A 26,281-nucleotide genomic window follows, 5' to 3' on the forward strand; every position below is an offset into this window, starting at 1 on the left:
TACTTATATGAAAACAAAACTAATTTTTCCATGAAAATGTATTACGGTGATAGTTATCATAAATGTCATGTAATGGAAACAATTCTCAACTGTGTTTGCAACCAAAATATTGCCACACTGAAAACCTGAGAAATTTATTTTCAAAGTCTAAGTTGCGAGGAGTGTGAACAGTAAGCAATCAGCATAAATGATATATAAAACTGGATTCTGAAAAATAGTTCTAATAATCTAAGACAGTAGCTCTCAATCTTTCCAGGCTACTGTACCCCATTCAGGAGTCTGATTTGTCTTGTATACCCCCAAGTTTCACCTCACTTAAAAATTACTTGCTTACAAAATCAGACATGAAAATACAAAAGTGTCACGGCACACTATTATTGATAAAAAGTGCTTACTTTATGATTTTTACCATAAATTATAAAATAAATTAATTGAAATATAAATATGTACTTAGATCTCAGTGTATAGTTTATACTGCTCTATATACAAGTCACTGTCTGTATGAAATTTTATTTTGTAATGATTTTTCTAGTGCTTTTTATGTAGTCTATTGTAAAACTAGGCAAATATCTAGATGAGTTGATGTACCACCTAGAACACCTCTCGGTACACACGTGATCAGTACTGCTGTAGGTCAGCAAATTTGTTTAAGATAATGGCTGAGATTTTGTGCTACACCTCTGGAAACACAAACAGTCCTAGTGGTTTTACATTTTGAAAATCAATATTACTTATTTATGGTTTTTGCTTGCTTTCTGCATTACACTAATTTTAGACATTGAAAACAAATTTCTTAGTGCTGCATGTTTTAGTAAGACACCTTCATGCCCACCCTATTTGGTACTTATCTGGAGACCCATATGGCCCAATTGTTATTTAGGAAGCCTGAAGAGCAGATCTAAGTCAATACAGGCTCCCCAGGGCTGTCTATGCTTCTGGGGCACACCAGAATTGCTACAGCCCCAAACCCCACTACCCAGGTACATTCCAGGCCAGGGCATATGGTGTTGGGCTTCAGAGAAGGGATGCCTCCAGCAGCCCCATTGAAGAAATTCTCCTCCAGTACCTAGCAGGCTGTTTACGGCTCCTGTACAGCGATGGAACAGCACAGAGGGTCTTGGAGAGATGGCTGGGAGAATGCCACCCATAATTTCTCAGACTGACTCTCTCTATAGAAACAAGTTGTCTTTTAAAATTTCTCTTTCAAAAACAAAAAAAATTTAAACTATGCTGACAATGTTCCTTTAAAAAATCATCCGTGTTGCTGTTAGGATGGGTTTGTTACAATGGTATTAAATCTAAATCCTCTCATTTGAAGAAAGAATAATAGTCCCACACAAATAAATTTTCTGCTGCCCCTAATCTACAGGGAAGATGCCTTGTAAACTAGCATTCCTGTGGTATCTTATGCAACAATAGCCACAGAACACAGTATTTGAAAATAGACAAAAATAAAGGTCCTCTGATCGAAGTGAATTTACAGATGGAATTGGAAACTTCAACACAATTATGCAACAGCCAGGAATTCTACCCAGAACGGAGTATAAATAACCTAAACTGTGAGGAAATGTTTTCTTAGAAAGTCTCTTTAGAACTCAATACAATGGGGTGGGCAAACTATGGCCCGCAGGACCGTCCTGCCTGGCCCTTGGTCCAGGAGGCTAGCCCCCAGCCCCTCCCCTACTTTCCCCCCTCCCCTGAAGCCTCAGCTCACTCGCTCCGCCGCCGGCGCAATGCTCTGGGCTGTGGGGCTGAGAGTCCCTGGTGCTCTGTGCTGCGTGGTGACGGCGGTGGCGGCTGTAGTGCCGCCAGCCACTGGTGGTCCAGACAGCGCAGTAAGGGGGCAGGGAGCGGGGGGGGGGTTGGATAGAGGGCAGGGGAGTTTGGGGTGGTGGTCAGGAGGCAGGGGTGTGGATGGTGGTGAGGGGGGAAACAGGGGATAGAATGGGGGCAGTCAGGGGACAGGGAGAAGGGGTGGCTGGATGGGGCACGGGTCCCGGGGGGGGGCATCAGGAATGAAAGGAGGGGTTGGATAGGGCGGCAGGAGTCCGGGGACAGGGAGCGGGGGTGTGTGTGGATGGAGCAGGGGTCCCAGAGGGGCCATCAGGGAACATGGAAGGTTGGATGGAGCAGGGGTCCCAGAGGGGCCATCAAAGAACATGGAAGGTTGGATGGCGCAGGAGTCCGGGGAGGAGCAGGGGGAGAGGAGATAGGAGGTGGGGGCCGGGCCATGACCCCCCTCTCCTAACCGGCCCGCTATACCATTTACAAAACCCGATGCGGACCTCAGGCCAAAAAGTTTGCCTGTCCTTACAATACAAAGAACAAGACAAAACCCACATACATTATATTTCTTCACACTAACTTCTAATTGGAGAAATAAACTACTGGGTTATTCTGAACAGATGCAAACCAACCAAGTACACATTCCAACTGCACCTTTTATCTAGTACTTTGAAAACAGAAAGGAAGCTTCATAATACTCCTGCAGCGTTGGCGCTACACATTTTTATCCCAAATTCCGGATGGGGAATCTGAGGCACCAACGATAAAAGACGTGAGAGCCCACAATCACACAAGTCAGCGGCAGTCCTGGAGCTCTGGAACAAGATCCTTGTTTCTCAACTCCCTATCCTGTGCTCAGACCATTCGGTGCTGCCTCCTAACACTAGACAAGTGACACAACAAAGAAGGCGTCTCTGTGCTGCTGCCACAGGGAGCTGATTTCCAGCAGACAGGCCATGTGTTTGTTGACCCCTATTTTGAAATAAACCAGACAAGTTAGCTGGTTAAGAACAGCTCCCCTTCTCCCTGCCTCCCAGAGCTCTCTCCAGGCCGGGGGCCTGTCCAGCTCCGAGTTAGGGGCAGGGTCTCCCTGCCCGCCCCCGGCGCACAAGGCCCAGGCTGACTGAGCCACCCTCAGCTCTGAGCTGCCACAGGGACTACTGCTGCCAGAGGGCGGCGAGTGACGCAGGCAGCTCAGCCTGGCGCATGGCAGGGGCAGGGGCAGGGCTCCCAGGCTGCCCGCCGGGTGCGGCGAGCCAGGGAGCGGTACCTGTGGCCGCCGGCCGCTGCTCTCCGGGTCCCGCCCCTTCTGCCCGTCTCCAGAAGTAGGCCAGGGCTCTGGACAGCAGCTGGAGCATCCCCAGACCTGACTGGGGCGCGAGCGCTGGGGGCCGCCCGCTCGCGCCAGCTGCGGCCTCCCGAAGCCAGGCAGGAGCCTGGGAACTTCGACGGGAGCGTCACGCCCCACACCCGCTCCGCTCCCGGCTTCAGCCGCCGCTCGCCGGAGTCACGTGACGGCACGCCTTTCTCCCTCCCCCCACGTGGGCGGGGCGGTAGCGGCTCGTTGGCGGGAAAATGGGGTGGGGGGGGGCTGAGAACCTCACCTTGCGCAGGCGCAGTAGCGGGCTCCGGGGCGCGCGGGGATCTAACAGCAGTTCTCTGGACCAGGCTGAGGCCCTGGTGGAAGCGGCGGAGGGGCAGGTCCCGAGGTCACATGTAGGGCGGCCCCGCCCCTGCACGCAGAGCGCTGGGCAGGAGGGTTGTTCCCTGCTGTGTTGCCCATCCAAGCTCCGCCCCCTCTGCTCTGAAGTCGGGGATGGATCCATCTCCCTGGGGCCAGACTCCTTCACCTGCCCTGGGACGGGAGCCACCACCTCTGAGCAAGCCATGGTGCCTCTTCCCCAGGGGTGCCCCACTTCCATGTGCCATGGGGCCTGAGCTGCCTGGGGGTGCCTGCGCTCAGCAGGAGGCCAAGCCGTGGGGTGAGGCACTCGGGCAGGAAACCTGTGGCTGTTAACAGGCCGCATCTCTAGGCTCTTGACCCATAAGGACTGTTGCTATTCACAGGCATGAGCCAGGAACTCCAGTTTCTACTGATAACAAGCCCTACTCACAGGAACCTTGGCTGGTGCTGGGCTGATGATGCACCTGGAAGGGGAGGCCACAATTTACAAGGTGCTGGTCTGGCTAGCTGTCAGGGGGATGCTGTGCAGGGATGCAGAGTAGCACTAAATCCAGTGCCTTGGTCATTGGAGATGGACCCAAACCCTGTCTCCTGCCATCGCAGACATGGATTTATTTTGGAGATACCACAGAGCCAAAGATACCCTTGTATCCTTCTATTGGTGTGCTCCTATAACTGTCTTTCCAAAATTTTGTACTGTGCTAGGGTTGCCAACTTTCTAATCACACAAAACCGAACACCCTTATCCTGTCCCCTGTCCTGTCCCTTCCCTGAAGCCCTGCCCCTTCTCCGAGCCCCCCCACTCACTCCATTCCCCTCCCTCTGTCATTCACTCTCCCCCACTCTCACTCACTTTCACCGGGCTGCGGCATGGGGTTGGGGTTGGGCTGTGGTGGGGGTGTGTGTGTGAGAGCTCCAGCTGACAGTGTGGGCTCTGGGGTGGGGCTAGAAATGAGGGCTTCAGGGTGCAGAAGGGGGCTCTGGGCTGGGGTTGGGGTGTGGGAGGGTGTGGAGGATGTGGATTCTGGGAGGGAGTTTGGGTGCAGAAGGAGGCTCAGGTTGGGGGCAAGGGGTTGGGATGTAAGAGGGAGTGAGGGCTCTGACTGGGATTATGGGCTCTGGGATGGAGATGAGGGGTTTGGGGTGCTGCAGAGCTGGTGCTTGGTGCAGGGGCAGGGCACAGAGCCCCCCTGGCCTACCCTGCACCTAGGAGCCAGATGAGCTGGACATGACAGCCACTTCTACCAGCCACTTCTGGGCTCCACTGCGCCAACGACTGGACTTTCAGCAGCCTGGTCAGTGGTGCTGACTGGAGCCACCAGGGTCCCTTTTCGACCAGCCATTCTGGTCGAAAACCGGATCCTTGGCAACCCTATACTGTGCCTAGGATGTTTGTACCCTTATCTGCCAGTTTATCCTTTCAAAGGTGATGTACATACCTGCCCATTTGAGCATGTCTGTCATTACATCCATTAGAAGTGGTACATAAACACCTTGAGGGAAGATTGACATACAAATGTAGCATGTTATTATAATGATTATTTATTCTCATGTCATCTAAATTTCACAGGATTTTATCAGAATTATTGCTTTTGCTTGTTTTGAAACTTGGCATAATTAAATTTTAGACCAAATATTCTTAATCTGATTTAGGAGGAAAAAATATGTATTTTTCCTTCATTATTTTTCTTTCAATCCATGTAATCTAAAATAGGAGCTGCAATGACTACAGGGGAAATGTAATTTTAGTGAATCTGCTTACCATATTTTTATCAGTTCTTTCAGTTCAGTATCTTGAGTTTCGATTATGCATTTTTCCCAGTCTTCCTTTTTTAAGTGAGATTGAGTAGTGTTCAAATATTTCTTACGCTGAGTCAGTGACTTCTATATTGTTTTAACACCATGGTGAATTGCACCATAGGAACTAAAACAAAAAACTATCCACAGTAGGTTGTACCGAGAAGTTTGGCAGAACAACTGCATATCTTCATGAAATACTGCTACAGTGACATTTATTGTTGAAAAGGATGTGTACGATCCAAAATGAATCTACAACAGCAGTTGTCTTTGAAACCTTTTAAGTGTTTCATAACATTAGAACAGTTCCACTTTATTCGTGTAAAAAGAGAAAGAATAGACATTAGATTTAAAGCGCTTGATATACTTAAACCGTATACAATATTATCACGTATTAAGAAAGTAAACAAAATATATTTATTCTCATTATTTATGTGTAGTAAAAGAAGGCCAATATTCATATACAATAAAGAAAAATATTAGTATAAATGATCTTCTGGCAAGCATGAATACATATCAAAAGGGAAATTAATACACTTTTGCACATATAAAAAAATTAAGCAAATACAAGATCCTAGATTGCCTCCCAAAGAGAGGAACATGATTGGCACAGTGAAGGAGAAAAACTGTATGGATGCCCTTATGGAGTTTTTTACAGGGAAAATACTCCACTTGCAAAGAAAAAGCAGGAGTTGGGAGGTTTGACTCACAGCTTCTCTGGATCCCAAGAAATTCATATATGTACTTTTTAATGCATTTTGCAGTAACCTGTACATTTAGATAATCTTAAACAGCTAAAATTGATCTAAGGCTTTAAATTAGCTAAAATTGATACTGGACCTTAGATAGTTTTGAATATCAAAAAACATTCATTCAGAAAAGCTTACATTGGAGGCTCAACAAAGAGTCTGGAGATCTGAACTGGGTGTTTGGATGCAAGTTAAGAGATGGCAGTTGGAGAAAGCTTATTAGAAATAGAATTAACTCCCACTGCATTCTGTCTCAATTTCTCCAGCAGGGAGGAGGAGTGTTAAGAACCTGCACACTCAGAGATAAGAGGACTGAAGAGACAGATGCTTCATAAGATTTCAACTTCTTTTTTCCATGGATCCTTACTTCTTCTTCAGCCGTAAGATCTTTTCTCCTGAGGTAGAGAATGTAATGGAATTTCTCAGGCCCTCTGTCCTCAGAGTTTTACTGTAAGATGTTTTGGTTATAAAAAAGGACAGAATTTCATCTAGATGCCTTTGATAATTATTAGCATTACAAATATACTTGTTAGGGCCATAAAATAAGAAGTAATTTGTATTTTTGACAACACCAAATGTACAATACATACATTATATAGACCGAACGCTTGTATGACTTATACATACAAAAAAGAGAGAGACACTTATGCCTGTCCTATTTTATCCCCATCAGAGTATAAATTGTGTGGATAATGGCAGGTGCAAAAAAGATCTAGGAATATGATTACTATTGTTATGATAGGGGATAGGGCAAAACCTCATTTAAGCCTCCCTTAATTCAGGATAAAGGTGCTTGATTGTTTCTTACATTTATGGAACCAGGCATCTGTAACAATAGGAGCTACCACCCAAAACACCAGCAGGGCCTGAGTAGAAGCTGAATGATGTGGCCCAAAGGGCTTTCCTGGAGACTGACAGAGCAAACACAGAAGCTGGGGCATTGGTTTGGAAGAGTAGTGCATGTCCGTGTGAGAGAGAGATGAGGTAAAAACACTCAGAAGGACACAGAGATGGAGAAAAGCAGCCTCATAGAGAGCCAGAGAAGCCCTGGTAACATAACCCTTTGATAAAAGCTAAGAGAGAGAACTTTTGGGTAAAGTGCTGACTGAAAGAAGCTTAGAACTGTGAAGAATGAAACCAGTCTCCTGTTGTTTGATTTCTAATTTGTTCAGGGAAAGAGGACTTTGTACAGTATTTATACATAAGCAGGATTACATCAAAGAAATACCCGATTTCATTTTCAGTTTCTCTTACTAACAGAAGCAACCTGTCAGTCCCATAATATTTTATTGAGGATCACATTGTGCAATTATTATCTATTTTATCACTGGAGAAAGACACAGATGGTAGAAATATTTGCATAGTGTTCTTCCATGAACAAAAAGGAACATAGGATTAACTATTTAGGGCCAATCTGTGCTAAGCTACATAGTGTATCTTCAACATAAACTGCAGTCATCTATGATACATGATGAATTGCTAAGTCTTTAATCTGTTCAAAACAATTGTCAAATTTTAATTATTTGATTTTTTTGTAATATTGGCTGATATTCACCTTTTTTGTTGAAGAATTTAATATGTAATATTAGTACATATTGAAAAATGATGGCCTTTCTGAAGTTTTTGAAGCATGCTCTGAAAGGTGCTGTTTTTTCAATATACTGCAGTTTGAACTGTTTATTGGTTACAGTGGAGTTTTAAGTGTGTACAAAAGACCCTCTAATTGCTGTAGTTGTCATGATGCCAATATCTTGAGGGTAGATGCATTCCTGTATTTTTTCGTTTCCTAATAAGCAGAAAGAAGGGATTCAGTTGGACCATGACTATTGCATGTTACTGTTGCCTACTAGAATTTTAATTGTATTGTTTGACCAAAACTATGTTCTGTAAGGCTCAGTGCCAATATGAGTCAAATGTGCAAAGTTTATCTGAACATTCTGAGAAAACCAGTCATCAAAACATATTCACAAAAAAATTCATTGGAAAGAGGCAAAGCATTCTTCTTGGTAGACACAGAGTTTCTGAAATAATATATATTTGTTAAACACCTTGAAGTGCATAAACTTTTTCTTTTATAAATTTTTTTAAAGAAAACACTATACTTTCAAGTGTTCTCTCTCCTGTGAAATAAGAACTAAATTATTTGGAAAGAATTCTATGTAAAACATTATTATTGGATATGGTAACATATATAACTTTGTTAAATTCATTGTATATATTTCATTTACATGTCTGTTATAATGTAGCAAACTCATTTGGAAAAACATCAAGTTTAAATGTTTGTGTACCTATGGGTTTGATTTGGAATCAGGCTTAAGAGAATATAGTACAGTCATCTTGCAATGTATTCTCTTCATTAAAATTCAGGAGGCATTACCCTGTTCCCTGGCTTAACTGCAGTTTTTGCTGTGCTTTTGTTCCGTATGAATAGATGTTGTTGAAAGCCAAAGTGGAAGAGCAAACTTTTCAACGGCAGAATGAATCACTGAGCAGTGAGAATATCACAAAGTGTACAGACAATTCTACTCACAAAACTATTTTAAACTGACAACTAACTTTTCAATTTAAGGTAAGCATGCAGATTTTTAACTGTTGAAAACTGTACAATAAATTATAATAATCTGCCTATTATTGAAGGCATCAGAATGGGTTGGAAAAGAGAAATGAACAAAAAACTTAGCTAAATTTACAAACCCAATGATTGTTACTAGATACCATTTTAAAAATCAATAAAATATGTTATAACTGAAGTATTCTGAATAAATGAGTCCATCTGAAACATTTTAAAGTTATTTGAGGATGATGCCTAAAGCCAAATGAAAATTAGGAAATAAACATGTTTAGAAAAACTTCACAGTCTCTTAGTAATGTTTAAAAGAAAAAAAAATACTTTAGTTTTAGATATATCTACAAAGTTTACACTTAAATCACTAAATGCTAATTTTCTTTTGCTCTAAATCTTCTTCTAAAGATCTTTCTTAAATCCAATTTTATGAAATTAACTACAGTTTAAACAAAAAAGTGTTTTAGACATACAGACTTTTATTTACACTACAGTATAGTATTGTTGACTATGGATATAGGAAATTCTCTTCATGTATAGCGCTTAATTAGTTAATGTTTGCACAGTACTTTGAAGATGTAAACTGCTAAGCACTAATTATTATTATTAGTTTATTATTTAATTTATTAAATTATAACTAGATGAAGAGTGGTTTTAGTGCTCATGTGCCTAAGGATGTAGAAAAACAAGACCACACTTTTTGGTATCTGCTTTTAGTTTTCATGTTCATGGTTTTTAAAAAATTTACCTCTATAAAGTGTTATGACCAGGGAAGAAGGTTACAGAGAAGAATTTAATTATGACAGGATGCCAACTTTGGAGCGTGGAAAGCAAGAGAATGGAAATTATGTACCAGATATAAAATCTAGTGACCTTCAGATATCAACGAGGTTTCATCCTTGTTTTAGTTATAGAACATGGATCTTTTCTTTGTTGATGGGGGTAAGTATTTTAAACATACTATTGCATTTCATACTGGAAGGAAAGTCTTGATAACTGTGAAGTTTTTCCTTTTGGGAAAGTTAATGAAATTAATCTCTTCACTGATGATGTTCAGGAGATGAAAATATATAAATATTAAAATTCTGTGTTCAAACAGAAACATATTTAGCAACTATAAATACATTTTATAGCTAAATACATCACTTTTGTAAATCTGTTCAAGGCAGTGGTTTTATACAAAGGTTGAATTAGACCTGTAGTGTCCAAACATCACAATCTGAGAAAATAGATCTGTTAGTGGCAAATATCAGGACATAGTCATTGTAAAAGAAATTAAACATATTTTAATACTACCAAGGCAGATCAAATGTTTCACACTTTCAGTATATTTCTAAACATTATGTTAGTACTTTGCTTGCTATAACAATATTTTTTGTTTTTAAAATATGTGTGCAACATTTGATTGTCACTTTCTGTTTGTATTAGAGAATAGAAAGATCCTTTCCTAAACACTTTCAGTAATGAGAGCCATGCCCTGCCATGTGTGTGGTTTATGCAAACCTCATGTCTGCTTAAATTGAACTTTCATGGATAGAACCATGATTTTAAAGGAGTATTGTATGGGTCCTTGACATTCTGACCAGTAATGACTAAAAGAACAGACATGGTAACTATTAGAACCTATATTCCTGGTGTTTTTTCTTGGTGGTGGTCTCTGTGTTTTGTGGAATCACTTTGCAATGACTGAAAGGGTGATTATTTTCATTTTAGGACATTTATTTGCACAGTGAATAAAAACAAAGTCTCATTTTCACTCAGGTCCCTGACCTTTTTTTTCTTTCTGACAAATTAATTTGCTTGAACAGCTTGAATTTACTTGAAATACCTGATTACATAACCAGAAGGGGCAAAAGAAGAGCTGTTTTTTTTAATTGGATTTTTTCAGTGTGCTTTCAAGCATTCTCAGAAAGAGAAGAACTTGCTGTCTCATTCTGGGGTGCAGTTCAGACCAGTGAGGGGTTGTGTCACTGCCTGCTCTGTAAACTTGGGTGCTTCACAATGCTTTGCTGTTGTGGTTCCCAACCTGGGCCACTCACAGCCAGCCTGCCAGCATACAGGTCACACCCTGAGTTTCTGTGTGCTAGACTGTCCTGGTTCAGCAGCTCAGACCCGAGCATCCCATCTACAGCCCCACTCTGGCTTTCCCACCAATCTGAGTTACAACTTGAAAGGTGACCCCAACACACTGCCAGTCCTGGATTTTTCCCAAACTGTGCATTCTGCACTGTCAAGCCATCTCCTGGACAGTTCAGTTATTACAGTTTGTTGATCCTGTAAGGAATCAGTATTCAAGAGTTTGTTACTTTAACAGGAGTTACCAAACCATTCAGTTTAAATGCACTACTGGATTAGTTTAGATTAAAAATAAAACAAGTTTATTAATGAGAGAAGACAAGATTTTAAGTGAATCTGAGTGTAAGAGCTAAAGTTAGAAATGGTTATAAGCAAATACAAGTGAAAACACACACAAAAAAGTTTAAAACTTAATCTGACAAGTTTTGGTTCAAGTCTTTCTTTAAGATGGCCTTTCTTACCCACAGTCCCCCAGCAAAGTGCCTTTGTCTTCTTAAGTGAAAGGGACAACTTGGGGTTTTCTGCCCCTTTCTTTTATAGTGTAGTGAACCTTTGAAGAGGATTCTTCTGAAGGTTACCTCTCACACCAAAGTTTATCCAGACAGTGAAGAAGGTGACATGGAGTCTGGTGGTGAAGGAGGCACCATTCTCTTTCTTCCCTCACTTGTGTTTGCTAAAATTGAAATTGTTCTGTTTCCTGCCATTACTTTGACTTAAAGTAATTTCAAGCCTCGTTCACCTTCAGATCCTTGAGTTCTTCAGTCCAGTCCACTTCCCTAACTAATTCCCTTATTTTTTAAAGTTTGCCCTTTTGAAATCAAGGACCAAGTTACAGATTTAGTTTTGTTTATTTTTCCATTTAGTTTAAACTGAATTAGCTCATGATCACTCAAACTAAGGTTGTCCCCTACCAGTTCTTCTATGAGGTTCTCACTAGTCATCAATACCAGATCTAAGATGGCATCACCTCTTATTGGTTTGGTGACTATTTGGTGAAGAAATCTGTCAGCTATCACATCCAGGAAAATCTGGGCCTTACTATTATTAGTAGCACCTGTCCTCCAATCTATAGCTGAGAAGTTAAAGTTTCCCATAATCACACAATTCCCAGTAGTATTTATTTCATTAAAACATTAAAAAGATCTCTAGCCACATTGGATCCTGGGAGTCCATAGCACACCCCAAGCACTATCCCAGGGGAGCCTCTGGCAGCTTTCTTTCTGAAAGTGATTTTGACTCAAACAGACTCTCTTTTATCCATTCCATCACTTCTAATTGCTTTAGAGTCTACCTCAATATTAATATACAATGCTACTCCAGCATCTTTCCTTTATTTCTGTCTTTCCCGAGCAGCGCATACTCTTCAATACCTGTACTCCTGTCATGACTACAATTCCACCAGATTCCAGTGAGAATCTAGCAGCATCATTTGTTCCCACATGAAGGACAATCATAGATTCTTTCCTGCTCCAACTAGGATACTCTTCAGCCTCAGGGCCACATCCTGTATCTTAGCTCACAGCAAAGAGCACACCCTTCTGTTCTCTGGATCAGCTGTGGTGACTGGCCTGTTAGTTCTTCTTAGTAGAGAGTCACCAATCACATAGACCTGCCTCTTCCTGGTGTTGGAGTGATTGTCTGGCCTTCCTTCTGTTCTTTCTTGCTGCAAGTCCCCTTGTCATTTGTTCTCCCTTGCAATCTTCTGCAAATCATCCTCTGTCCTCTGGGGCTCTGAACTCTTCCCCTCTTCTTGTAGAAGTAGCCACTCTTCTCTTCTTCCTTGCCCTCCCTCCTAGTTAGTTACTGCCTTTTGTGCCCGTCCTTCATTTTACAACTCAGCATATTTGTTCTTGAGCTCTATTTCTCCTTCACTTGCCGGTCTTTTCCTCTGCTTGGTTCTCGTAGTCACATGTTTCCACTGGCCACTTTCCTCACCCACAGTTCTCCAGTCCAGCTTACATCGGCAAGTCTTGACTTTTCCCTTCAGCCTCCTCTTGCCTCCCCTCCATCATCATCTTCAATCAACCATCATTTCTACCTGCATCCATTATGCCATTTCTTTTAAGAGTGTACTTCAGCAGATAATGGCTCAGACTACCATACCCATCATGAAACCCAAAATAGGACAACAAGGGAATGTGATGTGGATGCTTGTCTCTCAGTGTGGGCTCAGTCTGATGCCCTGCTTAGGCCAGTTAGGCCTGGTCTACACTAGCGGAGAGGATCAATCTAAGTTACGCAACTTCAGTTACGTGAATAACGTAGCTGAAGTTGACGTACTTAGACCTACTCACCGCAGTGTCTTCACTGTGGTGAGTCAACTGCTGCTGCTCTCCTGTTGACTCTGCCTGTGCCTCTTGCAGTGGTGGAGTACAGGAGTTGACAGGAGAGCACTCTGGGGTCAATTTATCATGTCTAGATTAGACGCGATAAATCGACCCCTGCTGGATTGATCGCTGCCCACCGATTCGGTGGGTAGTATAGACATACCCTCAGTCTCACCTGTTCTTCATGGGATGGGCCAATTCACTTCCCAGGGCACACTGCTGTCTCCCTGTCATTGACCATCTGACAAACCAGCTCTCTCTCAGAGTGGGAAGATATATAGGTATCACACTAAAATGCAGCACTGAAAGCACCTCCAAGATATACTATATATAAAATATAAGAATAATTGGGTGGTATAGTGGTTTAAAACAGTAGAAGCATGATAATAGGTGTATCTGCAGTTTTAGGGAGTGGAAGCCATAGAATTTGCACTCTCCTACATGGAAATAACTCAAGAAGGCAATAATGGGACATAAATGTATTGTTGTTCCTATGTTCTGAACCTATTATGCCCATTAATCTTCTAAGGTCTGAATTCATTCCCACCTAAATAAAAATGATTATTTTACTGTTGACTTCAAGTGGACCTGGATTAGATCCACAATCTGTGAATTCAGTAAAACAAACAAAGGTAATAATCAAAATAAATATCTATTTCTTAAAAACAAAACACAACCACCCCAGATGATATAAAAGGGTATTTAGGTGAGGGTCACTGAGATTCACAGGGCAAACTGCAAACAAGAAAAACACAGCAGTATGGTGGAGAAAGGTAAGAAACCAGTCCTTTCATCAGTGTATACAAAAACTCATACTGATTTTAATTCTGCATGTAGAGCATGGGCCAGATTGAGTATAACAATTAATACTTGCATGTGTGCATATAAATAGCATTCTGGATTCTGCCCTGTAAAATTGAGTAAATGGTGAGACTGTAATTCTCCAAAAGGGGTTATAGTAATTCACACATTTCTAAATCAATTATGTATTTGTGAGGGCCTTAGTATAAATATAACAGGAAAAGCCAAAATTGAAAATCAGACTCTACATTTATGATTGGTCAGCTTTGTACAGGTAAGGTTTTTTCATAATCCAAACCTCAGCACACGGAATTCTTGAATTGCACATACAAGGTTTGGAACAGTGTAAAAACCTGATTGTTCAAAACTGTATGTCAAAAAGCATTCATGTACAATTTTGTGAGCATAAATTTAGAGATACAGTTGAGAACCCTTTGATATTTTGGTCCTAAAAGATTCATTTTTATCATCAAGCTATTTCAGCTCAAAATTCAATTATGATATGACTACCTTCTAAACATTTCTTTATATATTTGCCAAGTCATTACACAATACTTAGCTCAGATGTACTGGTACAATCCAATATTGTCTTAACAGCCAGCAAAACATGTTCTTTTGACCTGTACATCCATGTTTTGCTTCATTATCAATTGTACAAAGACTGTGTTATTAAAAGTTCAAAAGCACTTTATTTTGAAAGGACTACTGGTTTTCATCTGTCCATTTGCTCTTTTTATACATTTTTGACATTAATTTTATACCATATTGTTGCTTTGCAGACTTGCCTTCTTGTTACTTCTGGATTTTCACTTTATCTGGGAAATGTTTTTCCATCTGAAATGGATTATTTACGTTGTGCAGCAGGTTCAGTAAGCATTCTTAATTAATTGCTGTGGCTGTCTGAGAATGCACACTATAATAAATAATTTTATGAATTTAATTGCCTTTTAATCTGTCTCTCTTCTTCATGCTCAAACTTTCTCCACCCATGTCATCATTTTATCCAACATTATACTTTCTCTCCCACCCACACAATAAATGTTCCTTATGTAGGTTTTCGCTGTACTTTAAAGCTAAAGGGTTTTCACAAAGAATTGTTAATAATATTGTGCTTGTTAAACATCTGCCTGGTTTCTCACCAAAAGTGAGATGTGGGATGGGATGCAGTGATGCCCATGTATATTTTTTATATTATAAATTGTCTCCTGCTGCAGAGAAACTTCTAGGGAGGAAATTTCAGTTAAGATTCCCTTGTGGTCCCTCGCCCTATATTTGTATCTGGTGGGTAGATGCTATTATGATAGATGGGTTTCATTCTTTCTCACTCTCTCCCCTTCTCTCTGTCTCGGGTTTTATAAGGTGCATGTTACCAAGGTATCTAAATGTTAACCGAATGAAAGGTGTTCTATAAATATTATTACTTTATTAGTAAAATCTGTAATAATTTGACACTCTATCAATTGAACAACAACGATAGGATTTTATGATATTGTTCCACTGCTGTGGTAATTTTTTTCATCTATCAGAATTTTGCAACAGACACCAGTTTGAGAGTTAAAGAATAAGGTTGGCAGAACAGATCACATTAAGCTATACACAACCATGGTCAATTTTTCCTCTGGCATTTATCATCTCCATTTTAGATCTCCGTGGGTATGATGAAGTTAGCTCAGATTCCTTTGTATACTGAAATATTCTACTGTGTCATTGTTATTTTGGTGATATATATAGCAATCTTGTTTCTAATTTAGGACAAGGGCAGTGTAGCTGTATGACCACAGAAGCAGCTCAGGGAAGAGATTGAGATTCAGAGAGTGCAACAGGAGAAAAACAAAAGTATTCTAAGGTTCACTTTGCCTCTTCTCTTTTTGTCTTGCATCAAGTGCAACTTGGTCAGACTCATGGGGCAGAAAGAGAGTATAAAGTCTTTACCAACATATTACAAATTGGGAATGATCCTGCTGCCATTGAAATCAATGGCAAAACTCCCATTAAATTCAGTGGGAGCAGGATTAGGCCCTGTGTTAATGTTAACATGGGGAAGGGGAAGGGATTGTTGTTTTCACTCATTTAATCATTTTTCTTCCTTTAAAAATATTCCCCCCTTTTTTGCTAACATTAAAAATTGTAAATTAAGTGCTGGAGAGACACTATTGAGCATGTTAGCTAAATGCTAACCTGCTGTTATAATGGTTCTCATTGGCAAATTGACACTGTACAAATGTGGGACTCAAAGGGTGAACCCTGGCCCCAGTGAAGTCAATGGTAAAACTCCCGTTTACTTCAATGAGGCTGGGATTTCACCCAAAATATCCCTTGGACACAGAAGATGATTAATAGAGCTGAAAAAAATAATTGTTTTTTGGTTCAGTGGCTGAGCTAAAAAATCTGGAAAAAAACATTTGTTTAGTTTTGACCCAAATTGAATTTTTTTTCTCACTGAAACAAGAAAATCAAAAAAATATTATTCACATTGACCACAGCGTTTCAAATGGTGATTCAAAGGGACATTATGAAATGAAATGTTGATTTGAAATGACATTTTCTAAATGAAATGTTGATTAAAATGGATGTTTTCCAAAGATAGTGTAGAAATGCGTTGTTTTGCAAATGTTGAAATGAAACATTTTGACATATCCAAGATATTTTTTGCAGGGTTATTTTTGACCTGAATTCACAAATATGTCTGTGCCCTCCACAATGCATTTTTCAGCAAATTTGCTATTTACTGAAAAAAATTGCCTAGCTCTAATGATTAGTGAAGGAAGCACAGATGATGTGGAATTGATTTTTTTTGGCTGAAAACCATTTTCTATAACTTTATTTTCATAGTTTTCTGTTTCACTTATAAATATCTTCTAACACTGCAGTAACATCCTAAATGTGTGGAAGGAATGGAGCCTGCACTGAGATACAAACCTCATAAAGGTGAACACTTGGGAGATAATAAGGTCCCTTCAGGAAAGTTTTCCTTTATGGAATGTAGACTATTTTTTCCCAGTACAACTCACTATAGACCACATTCTGCCCTCACATATACACAGTGAAGTCATGGGGGTCACAAGTACAGTTCTGAAGACATAATATAACCCCACAAATTAGTTTTACAAAGATCTTCAAAACTGAACTATCGTCAAAACTGGTCAATTTTTAAGTCTAACAACTTTGGCTTCTTTAGAACTTTAGGCTTGCTGGAATTAATTTAAACTAACAAAGGCATGAAATTTTTCCAGAAAGACTGCTGTTCTTTCATTGAAAGCCTAGCTATTGCAGCACACCCTTAACAGTGAGAGAGACTGTAGTTCATTACTGCCCCGAATCCCCTGGAATATTAAAATACAACCCATACTTGTTGCGTTTGAGACAAGTGTGGCAGCCTTTGCTCTGAATCTCCAAGCTTTTGTTTGCTTGTTTGACCCTTCATATTATTTGAATATATGTTTGTTTTATTCATTTCTCCTTTTTTTCCTCATATTATTCATTCACTTTCTAATGCAAATGGATAAAGGAAAATTTTACAATATGTACCAGACCCTCTAAGAAACATGTATACTATTTTTATTAACATAAATTTATGCTTTGTTTTGTAAGCAATTCTATTAATCTTTTGCTTCATTTATTTTTTCTAGTGTATTCCTTCAGCAGTTGTGAGTTTTGCTATAGCAAGAAACAAAGTTAATGTGGTAAGTGCTTGAAGGTTAATTGATTATTCATCTTTTATTCTTTGGTTAGCTGAAAAAATTTCTTTTTGCAATTGTTTTACAGATACCCAATTTCCAGATTCTATTTGTTTCTACATTTGCTGTAACAACAACATGTTTAATTTGGTTTGGATGCAAACTTGTCCTTAATCCATCGGCAATAAATGTGAGTTATGAAAAAATTATCAGCCAACTATGTATTTGTCTTTCTCATAGACTTAGAGACTTTAAAGCCAGAAGGAACCATTACGATCATCTATTCCAGGGGTTCACAAACTTTGGTTTGAGGCTTGGATGGCCACAAGATGCTTTGTTTACCTGAGCGTCCGCAGGTACACCTGCTCTCAGTGGCCGCGGTTCGCCGTTCCCAACCAATGGGAACTGCGGGAACCGGTGTGGTCCGGGCCACCACTTCCTGCAGCTCCCATTGGCCAGGAACGGTGAACCGTGGCCACTGGGAGCTGTGAGGGGCCATATCCGTGGACGCTCAGGTAAATAAAGTGTCTTGCAGCCCACCAGGGGTTTACCCTGAACAAGCCTTGAACCAAGTTTGGGAACCCCTGATCTAGTCTGACCTCCTGCACATTGCAGGTCACAGAACCTTGCCCACCTACTCCTATAATAGATTCATAACTTCTGGCTGAGTAACTGAAGTCCTTAAATCATGATTTAAAGACTTCAAGTTACAAAGAATCCACCATTTACTCTACTTTAAACCTGCAAATGACTCATGTCCCATGCTGCAGGTGAAAAACCCCGGGGTCTCTGCCAATCTAACCTGTGGGAAAATTCCTTCCTGACCTCTCCTCTGTCTTTACATAACACATTGCTGACTAAGTTCATCAATAGTGTAATTTTATTTCAGTCAATGCAGTTATAACAGGGATTAATTTGGCCCCATAAACCTACATATTATGGAATGTATCAGAAGGAATTATACAACAGAAATTTTCTGTAATATTCTGAGTCACAGAAGGCCGAAAGAGTATGTATCTTGGGCCAGATCCTCAGCTGAGATCAGTGAGTATTTGCTAGCCAGGAATGGTAGGAGAACCTACCCACACTCCCTATTCTGACAGCTGAGATAAATGGAAGGTATAGGAGTCACTGTTTCAACTTGGCACCACCCAATGATCCTTCTACATGGGAGGAGGGGAGTGTCTGTCAGATGTAGGATCATGGGCAATGGGTGAAGCCTAAGGCCCCACCCCTTCTTGTTGCTCTCAGCTGCTCCGTGATGCTGGAATATAAGAAGTGAGAAGAGGTCCCAAACCTTGGTATTTTAGTGGATCGCATCTTCAGGCTAAGTCTTTTCCTTTTTCTTCTTTGACTGATAGGTGACCTCAGGAACAAACCTACAAAAAGCCTTTTATGACTAACATTTCTTTTGGAGTTCTTCACTGGTTAACTGGCATCCAGTCAATGAAGTTGACAACAGTCAACCAAAGAAGAATTCATCCGCATTAGAATTGTTCTTACATTCAGCAATCACCATGAAAAAGTCAACATACAAAACAGCTAACATATAGTGTTATTGAATTCACACAATATTCCCTATACCTAGAAAAGAAAATACATATGGTATCTCAGATACCAATATGAGGTAATGTTGCTAAATTTTATTTATTTATTTTTAATGGTGACCATTGTATCTTACCTCTGTGACCATCTGCTAGACATTTCAAAAGTATAACAGAAAGCCATAAATATTGTGATAGACCCAGGCCAGTTGGGTACAGCAGAATAGCAGAAGACAGATATAGTGGCCACTGGATTAACAATTTTCTGTTCCCTGACTGACCAGAGCAGGGGCTGCTCCAGGCTAATGAGAACACCTGACTCTAATTAACCTGCAAAGAGTCAGGTGAGGCCATTAAGTTAATGTGACCACCTGACTCTAATTAAGTCCCTGCTAATACTATAAAAAGGGCTCACTCCAGTCAGGCAGGGGAGAGCCAGGGAGCCAGAGGAGAGGAAGTATGGCTGAAGGGCTGGTTAATGAAGACACACTCAAACCATCGTTAAGGGAGCCCTAAGGTAAGGGTGAAGAAAGGAGAAGCAGAAGAGCTGAGGGGAAGTGGCCCAGGGAAATGTAGCGACTCTGGCAGTGAAAGGTTGGCTGCCAACAGCTGCTACCATTAGGGTTGCTGGGCCAGAACCTGGAGTAGAGGGCAGGCCCGGGTTCCCCCCAACCCACCACTACAGGAACATCTCCTGGGAGGAGAAGTCAGGCCCCTGTCAGGACAGGAGGCTAAACTGTTCTGAAATAAGCCCCCAGGGACAACAGAGACTGTGGGAGTTCTCTCACCAACCTCCTTGCAGGCCTATGATGAAAAGGGCTCAGTAGACTGTAACCCTGGCCCTAGAGAGAGAAGGGCTACGTGGAGGGTCACAGTGAGCCACTGAGGCTAGCATAAACCGCCTAGAAGTGCAGGACCCACGGGAGCAAGGTCAGAGCTCTGCCACAATATATAAATAAATAAATTGGAAATGAATGTTCTGTCCTTGCTAGCTAGCACCCAGAGAGTGTATCTCTGAATGTGTTTAACATAGTATTGTAAGTTGCTTTGAGATCTGTACACAAAGAACACTTTATAAAAGTTAGTTGTTATTAGTATTATATAAGGCTTTTTCCCAAAAACATTCCGACTGTTGCCAGCCCCAGTACAGTTACATCAGATTAGGAAGAGCAGAAACACTAGTGTAGAAAAAATATTGGCAGTTCTTTAACTATTCTGTCATCTGCACCATTAGATGGTGGCTAAAATCCATACTGAGGCACCTAAATAACTGGTCTGATTTTCAGAGGTACAGAGCTTTCAAGTTAATAGTAGCTCTGAATATTTACTTTAGAACTTTTGAAAATCAGAGTACTTTAATATATGTGCCTAAATTTAGACACCTACATTTGAAAATTTTGACCTTTAGTCCTAGTACCCTTTGAGTGATTGTGTACCTATACATTCCACTGCAGGTGTATGTGCACCCAGAGCACTCTAGTTGGAGACTGTTGACAGCAGTACCACAGGGCGGTACACAAGCCATTGTTCACTGAGCCTAGGATGTAAAAGGGGAATGTCCACAGATTGCCTCTCAGTTCCTTCTCACCCCGCATGGCAAGAGTTGCAACTCCCTGTAGCTTTTGCTTAGGTTTGTCAGCTTTTGAGAAATTACTCCTTTATAATGTATACAGTTAATTTGTTAGTAGTTTATAGTGGAGTTAGTGGAGTTATAGAGTGGAGCTCTGGTGGATTTATTATGAAGGAATCCCCAGGCTTCAAGCAGTGTGCCACGTGCAGGGCCATTACCCTGTTAGGATGGACACAAAAAGCTGCTTGATCTGCCTTGGTGAGGTGCCTTTGAGAGACAAGTACCCTGTGTGTAACTCATTCCCCAACAGAACAAAAAACAGAGATTTTCACCTCAAAATGCATCTGATGAATGTGTCCTGTGTCAGAACCAGAACCAGATTCCACACTGATGAGGAATGCCTCTCCAGCTCCAAATCATAAATCCAGGGATAACACCATTTCTTGTTCTCCATGCCAGCCTCACTGAAGTGCTCCAGGCATTCCGACTCCGATAGATACCCCAGTCCTTGCCTCACAAGAAGTCCTCAAGTAAGTCCTCTGGTGAGGAGTCAGAGCTTAAATACAAGCATAGGCCTTCCCCGGCGCTTTTTGATGCAGCAGTATTGACTCTGGCTTCCCCAGGGTCATTAAGACTGGTGTCTTCATCTATACCATAGCTGTCTTTTCCGCATCCAACTGGGCACTGGTGGCACTGTCACTGAGCACTTACCTTTGACTTTGCAGGCCTTTCTAGCAGCAGGGGACCTACAGTGCATTCCACTGTTGCAACACCCAGCACTGCCATTGGCATTGTCAGTATAATCTCTGCAGCATTGATGGCTTCGTTTCCTCACCCTTCTATGTTGGCATCGCTGGCTCCGCCAATACCATTGGCACTTCCAGCTCCGATTCCATCATCAGTGTTCCAGCCTGCTTCGTTCACTTGCTCCCTTGATGCCATAGGGTTAGCAGTAGGTGTGCCAATTACCTAGACCCCTGCATACACCAACAGGGGCTGCTCTTTCATTTACTGTGAAGAGTTACATCTCTTCCTCTGATTTGGACCATGAAAGGCTGGTATCCCTACTGAGGTTTCAGTCACCCTATATACCTTGTTTTAGAGACATTAGGACCCCATATTAGGACTGGCAAAGGATGTATTACCCTCCATGACCTTACTGGTCCTGGGATGTTCTAGAGAATCTGGACCTCCATCGGAGCTGTGATCCAGGAGGGAGGTCCCCCTCTCCTTTCCAGGAGTCCTCCAGAGAAGACCCTTTTACAATACCACAACCTCCTCTAGAGCCTGGGGAGGAAGGAGAGATAATGGAGGAACCCCTGGATGTGTTCCCCGCTCCCACATATCCTCTTCTCTGGCTGAGGTTGCCACCCCAGAATCAACATTCCCTCTTCTGGAGAATTTCAAGGTCTTCCATGACTTTATAAGGAGGGTGGCCACATCCCTGGGGGTGTAATCAGAGGTTGTGCAAGATAATCTCTGTAAGCTCTTGGACATATTACAATCACCTGTCCTAGGAAAAATTGTCCTTCCTATTAATGAAGCCTTGCTGGAATCAGCCAAAACCCTTTGGCAGATTCCAGCTTCCATCCTCCCAACATTTAAAGTGAATGGATAGACACTACCAGCTTCCTCACGAAGATTTTGACTATTTCTTTACCCAACCTGGTGGTTATGGCCACCAGTGAATGTTCTAGGAAGTCACAACCTAAGGCTACCTCCAAGCATAAAGAATGCAAGAAACTTGATCTGTGTCGCAGGAAGGTTTACTCTACTACTAGCCTTCAGATGATGGTGTCTAATTTCCAGACACTGTTATCCAATAAATGTTTGTTTATTGGTCAACAATTTCCAGATTCGCTGGCAAAATGACAGAGGAGTACAGCGAGCAGTTTTTAGCCATCATTACTGAAGGTCACCTTACTGCTCGGACATCACTCCACGCAGCACTGACATGGACTCACCGTCTATAGCTACTGTCATCTCCATGAGATGTTCCTCTTGGCTGCAGGCCTATACATCCTGTGGGAGCTACAAAACACAATAGAGGATTTACCCTTCCAAGGGACTAAACGGTTTTCTCAGAAAACAGCTGATGCCATGCACAACTTAAAAAGACTCTTTGGCAGTACTCCATTCTCTGGGAGCATACACTTCAACAACACAGAGAAAGCAGTTTAGGTTTCAACCATACTATAGAATCTCCTTTCAGCAGAGGTCACAAGGCACTGCCAAAAAGAGGACTCAGCTTCTCAAACATCGCCAGTTGGCGTTGTCTACAGGTCCTTCTCAACCAGACATCTTCAATTTCTAAACAGTTGTTTTGACTATTCTATGGAGGGCTGCATATTGACGATATCACTCTCCCTTCGGGAAGCATCTATCTCCCTGTTACAGTGCTTGGGAGTGGATTACAATGGACAAATGGGTGCTTAGCATTGTAAAGGAGAGATAAGTCATCCAATTTATTTCCCTTCCTTTCCCCAGCCTACGTTCCCCATCCCTTTTCAGGGATTCATCTCACAAGGCCATTCTATTTCAAGAGATATGCCCTCTTCCAGAACTGGGAGCTACAGAAGAAGTCCCTTACCACCACAGAGGGAAAGGTTTCTATTCCTGGTACATCCTGATCCCAGAGAAGTTTGGTGGCCTTTGTCCCAGTCTAGATCTAAGAAAGCTGAATAGTTTCATCAAGTAAATCAAGTTCAGGATGTCACCCTCACCTCCATTATCCCTTCCCCTGGAGATTGTCATGCTCACCTCAATTTGTAGGATGTGTACTTCCAAGTATCAATACATCCTGGTCACAGGAAGTATCTTTCATTCACAGCAGGCAACAACCATTGCCAGTACACAGTGCTCCTCTATGGGCTATCATCAGGCCAACTGCATGGTGTGGTAACGGCTCATCTGTACAGTTTAGGTGTTCAGAGTTTTCCTTACCTAGGCAATTGGCTTTTTCATGGAACACCAGGCATCCAGGTCCAAAACAGAATCCTCATCATCAAACAGATATTCTCTCAACAGGATCTGAAACAAAACTTAGACAAATCAAAGTTGCAACCAATACAATACATAACCTTCATAGGAGCAGACCTTGATGCCACTACTGCAATGGCTTTCCTTCAGACAGAAAGATTTCAGTCTGTAGCATCTCCATCCAAAAACCTCAAGTCCAACCCCGTGACAAGAGTACATTCCTGCCTGCAGCTCGTGGTCTCTTGCACATATATAACTTTGCATGTCAGACTTCACCTTCGCTGTCTGCAGGCCTCGCTCCATTTGGTATTTTGGCCAATGAGGCATTCTCTGGACATACAGATTTGCATCCCTGGGTGAGTGCTTCAGTCTCTGGACAGATGGTTGAATATGGAGAATGTGTGCAAAGGAGTTCCCTTTCTGTCCCCAGAACTGACCTTAGAACCAGATGCATCTATGCTAGGCTGCAGAGCCTATCTTGGTCCACTTCAGGTGCAAGCTCTTTGGTCACCTCAGGAAGTCTCTGCACATAAACCTTTAGAGCCCCAGGCTATTTGTCAGGTCTGCAAGACATTTATGTTCACTGTCAAAAGCCAAGTGGTGCAAGTCCACAAAGACAATACCTCTGCTATGTTTCATGTCAACAGGCAGGGAGGTGCAAGGTCAATTCAGCTATGCCAAGAGGCTATCCAGCTTGGAACCTATGCAAAAGAAACATCGACTCTCTGTCCAGTCTCTGATAACTTTATCCCTGTTCAAAGATCTCCTGTCTCAGAACCACAGCAAGTCACGGAATTCCAGCTTCCAATCTCTCCACCTCATGGCATAGCTGATCACTGGTTGCATACTCATGAGAGACTGTGCTTCTGAGATGTCCAAGCTATTTTAGTGAGCAGCAGAAAAGATTTCCAGTAGAGCTACTACAGGAAAGTGAAAGATTTTCAGTCTGGGTGCATGTGATGGGGTTCCCAGGATGCAACCTGGACTGTGGGACTCTTGAGCCCTCTGTCTCACCAACCTAGGGTATCCATCTCATGATGTGATGCTGTTGTTAATCCACAAACCTCTGGCAGGTACTGCACTTACGCAGACATCCACAGGCAGGGCAACACCCAACTGAGTTACATGAATGCTTTCCCCAGTCACTCATGAACCAACAATAGAGAGGCTCCAGCCAATTCCCCCTATCTCCCCAGCCTTGCACCCCAGAACTGTATTGTCTTGCCCTGGTCAGAAGCCTAGTCTGCCCCTCCCTCAGTGTGGAGAGGACACACACTTGCCTTTGTAAACTGAGCTGAGATTTCCCAAGCACTTCAACCAAAACACATTGTTTTAGGTAAAATATAAAACAAATTTATTAACTACAGAAAGATAGATTTTAAGTGATTATAAGTAGCAAGTGTAGAGGTCAAAGTTGGTTACTTAAGAAACAAAAATAAATTCGCAGTCTGAGTTCTACACACTAAACATGATTTGAATCAAGCAGTGTCTCATCTTGAAGGATGGTATAGTTCCTCAATACACAGGCTGGGATGCTTTTCTAGCTTGGGACCAGCCTCCCCAGTTCAAAGTCTTCATTCTCCAGATGTGTTTCCAGGTGTTGAGTGTGGAAGTGAGGTCAAGTCATAATGTCACTTCCCCTCTTTTATAGTTTCTTCCAGCTTGCTGGAAAGATCTTTTGATGTGGGGATCAGGCAGTCTGCATTGGTCAAGCAGTCTCCATTGTCTATGTGTTGTCTCTGAGAAGTCTTCTGGGATGGCTGTCGGGAGTGGATTTCCTTTAATGGGCCATCAGTCCATCTGGTTACTCCATAGTTGTACCTGAAAGGCTGGTTGTGGGTTTTCCCAACCTCAAAACATATTTCAGTAACACACACATAGGAAAACTTCATAACTTCTCATACAATGGTAGCACAGGATATTAATGTTCAACAGATCAAGACTTTTAAAATGATACCTCATAAGGCATACTTTATACAAAATGACAGCAGAGCCGCCCAGAGGATTCAGGGGGCCTGAGGCAGGGCTGGGTCTTCGGCAGCAATTCAGCGGTGGGTCCTTCCCTCCGAGAGGGACCTGCCGCTGAATTAGCGCCGAAGAATGACGCAGCGGCGGTAGAGCAGCCTAAGTGCTGCCGATCGCAGCTTTTTTTTTTTTTTTCCCGGTGCTTGTACTCACCAGGCAGCGCTCCAAGGCTTCAGCAGCACTTCAGTGGCAGGTCCTTCACTCGCTCCAAGTCTTCCGCTGCACTGAAGGACTCGCCGCCGAACACCCGGAGCAAGTGAAGGGCGTGCCGCCGAAAACCCGGAGCGGCTCGCGGGGCTCCTGCAGGGCCCGGGGCCTGGGGCAAATTGCCCCACTTGCCCCCCCTCTGGGCGGCCCTGAATGGCAGTAGTGAATATGGAAGTTCCAGGGAGCTGCAATGAGGTGCAGAGTGCCACAGTGTGATCTTAATGTTTATCTTCCCATCACAGAGGTTAGACTTCTACTGACTACCCATTACTCCTGAAATCATCTGCCTTTCATTTAGTTCCATGAGAGTCCACCTGGCTCCCATATCTACAGTTCACCCACCAGTTGATGGGTTTTCTATTTTCTCTCACCCTTTGGTTTCAAGATTTCTCAAGTGTCTAGTCAATGTCTACCTGCTTGTGTCTGACCCTGTACCTTCTCGGGACCGTAATCCTCTGGGACCCTCTGGTGACAACCTCACTATCTTTATTATCTAT

The 26,281-nt window shown here is 42.2% G+C and overlaps 2 protein-coding genes across 24 annotated transcripts in view; one reads left to right on the plus strand and one right to left on the minus strand.

Moving 5' to 3' along the window:
• MOV10L1 (Mov10 like RISC complex RNA helicase 1) overlaps window positions 1–3,488 on the minus strand; it is a 91,191-nt gene extending 87,703 nt beyond the window's left edge. For 6 of the 8 annotated variants that reach the window (XM_039512535.1, XM_039512504.1, XM_039512524.1 and 3 more), the window contains exon 1: window positions 3,056–3,321. In XM_039512535.1, coding sequence (XP_039368469.1) covers window positions 3,056–3,143 — 88 coding nt within the window. In that variant the 5' untranslated portion in view covers window positions 3,144–3,321. Of the gene's footprint in view, window positions 1–1,066; window positions 1,170–2,439; window positions 2,545–3,055; window positions 3,322–3,389 lie in introns of those variants that run through there. The other 2 variants (XM_039512488.1, XM_039512514.1) reach the window with 2 other exon arrangements.
• Window positions 3,429–26,281, plus strand: part of MLC1 (modulator of VRAC current 1) — a 41,705-nt gene continuing 18,852 nt past the window's right edge. For 3 of the 16 annotated variants that reach the window (XM_039512720.1, XM_039512674.1, XM_039512799.1), the window contains exons 1-7: window positions 3,429–3,960; window positions 6,282–6,415; window positions 8,447–8,584; window positions 9,337–9,520; window positions 14,562–14,651; window positions 17,412–17,465; window positions 17,548–17,649. In XM_039512720.1, the coding sequence (XP_039368654.1) occupies window positions 9,341–9,520; window positions 14,562–14,651; window positions 17,412–17,465; window positions 17,548–17,649 (426 nt within the window). In that variant the 5' untranslated portion in view covers window positions 3,429–3,960; window positions 6,282–6,415; window positions 8,447–8,584; window positions 9,337–9,340. Of the gene's footprint in view, window positions 3,961–6,281; window positions 6,416–7,008; window positions 7,066–7,997; window positions 8,022–8,446; window positions 8,585–9,336; window positions 9,521–14,561; window positions 14,652–17,411; window positions 17,466–17,547; window positions 17,650–26,281 lie in introns of those variants that run through there. The other 13 variants (XM_039512692.1, XM_039512730.1, XM_039512697.1 and 10 more) reach the window with 13 other exon arrangements.

The sequence above is a fragment of the Mauremys reevesii genome, linkage group 1 (assembly GCF_016161935.1).
Source record: "Mauremys reevesii isolate NIE-2019 linkage group 1, ASM1616193v1, whole genome shotgun sequence".
Lineage (NCBI taxonomy): Eukaryota > Metazoa > Chordata > Testudines > Geoemydidae > Mauremys > Mauremys reevesii.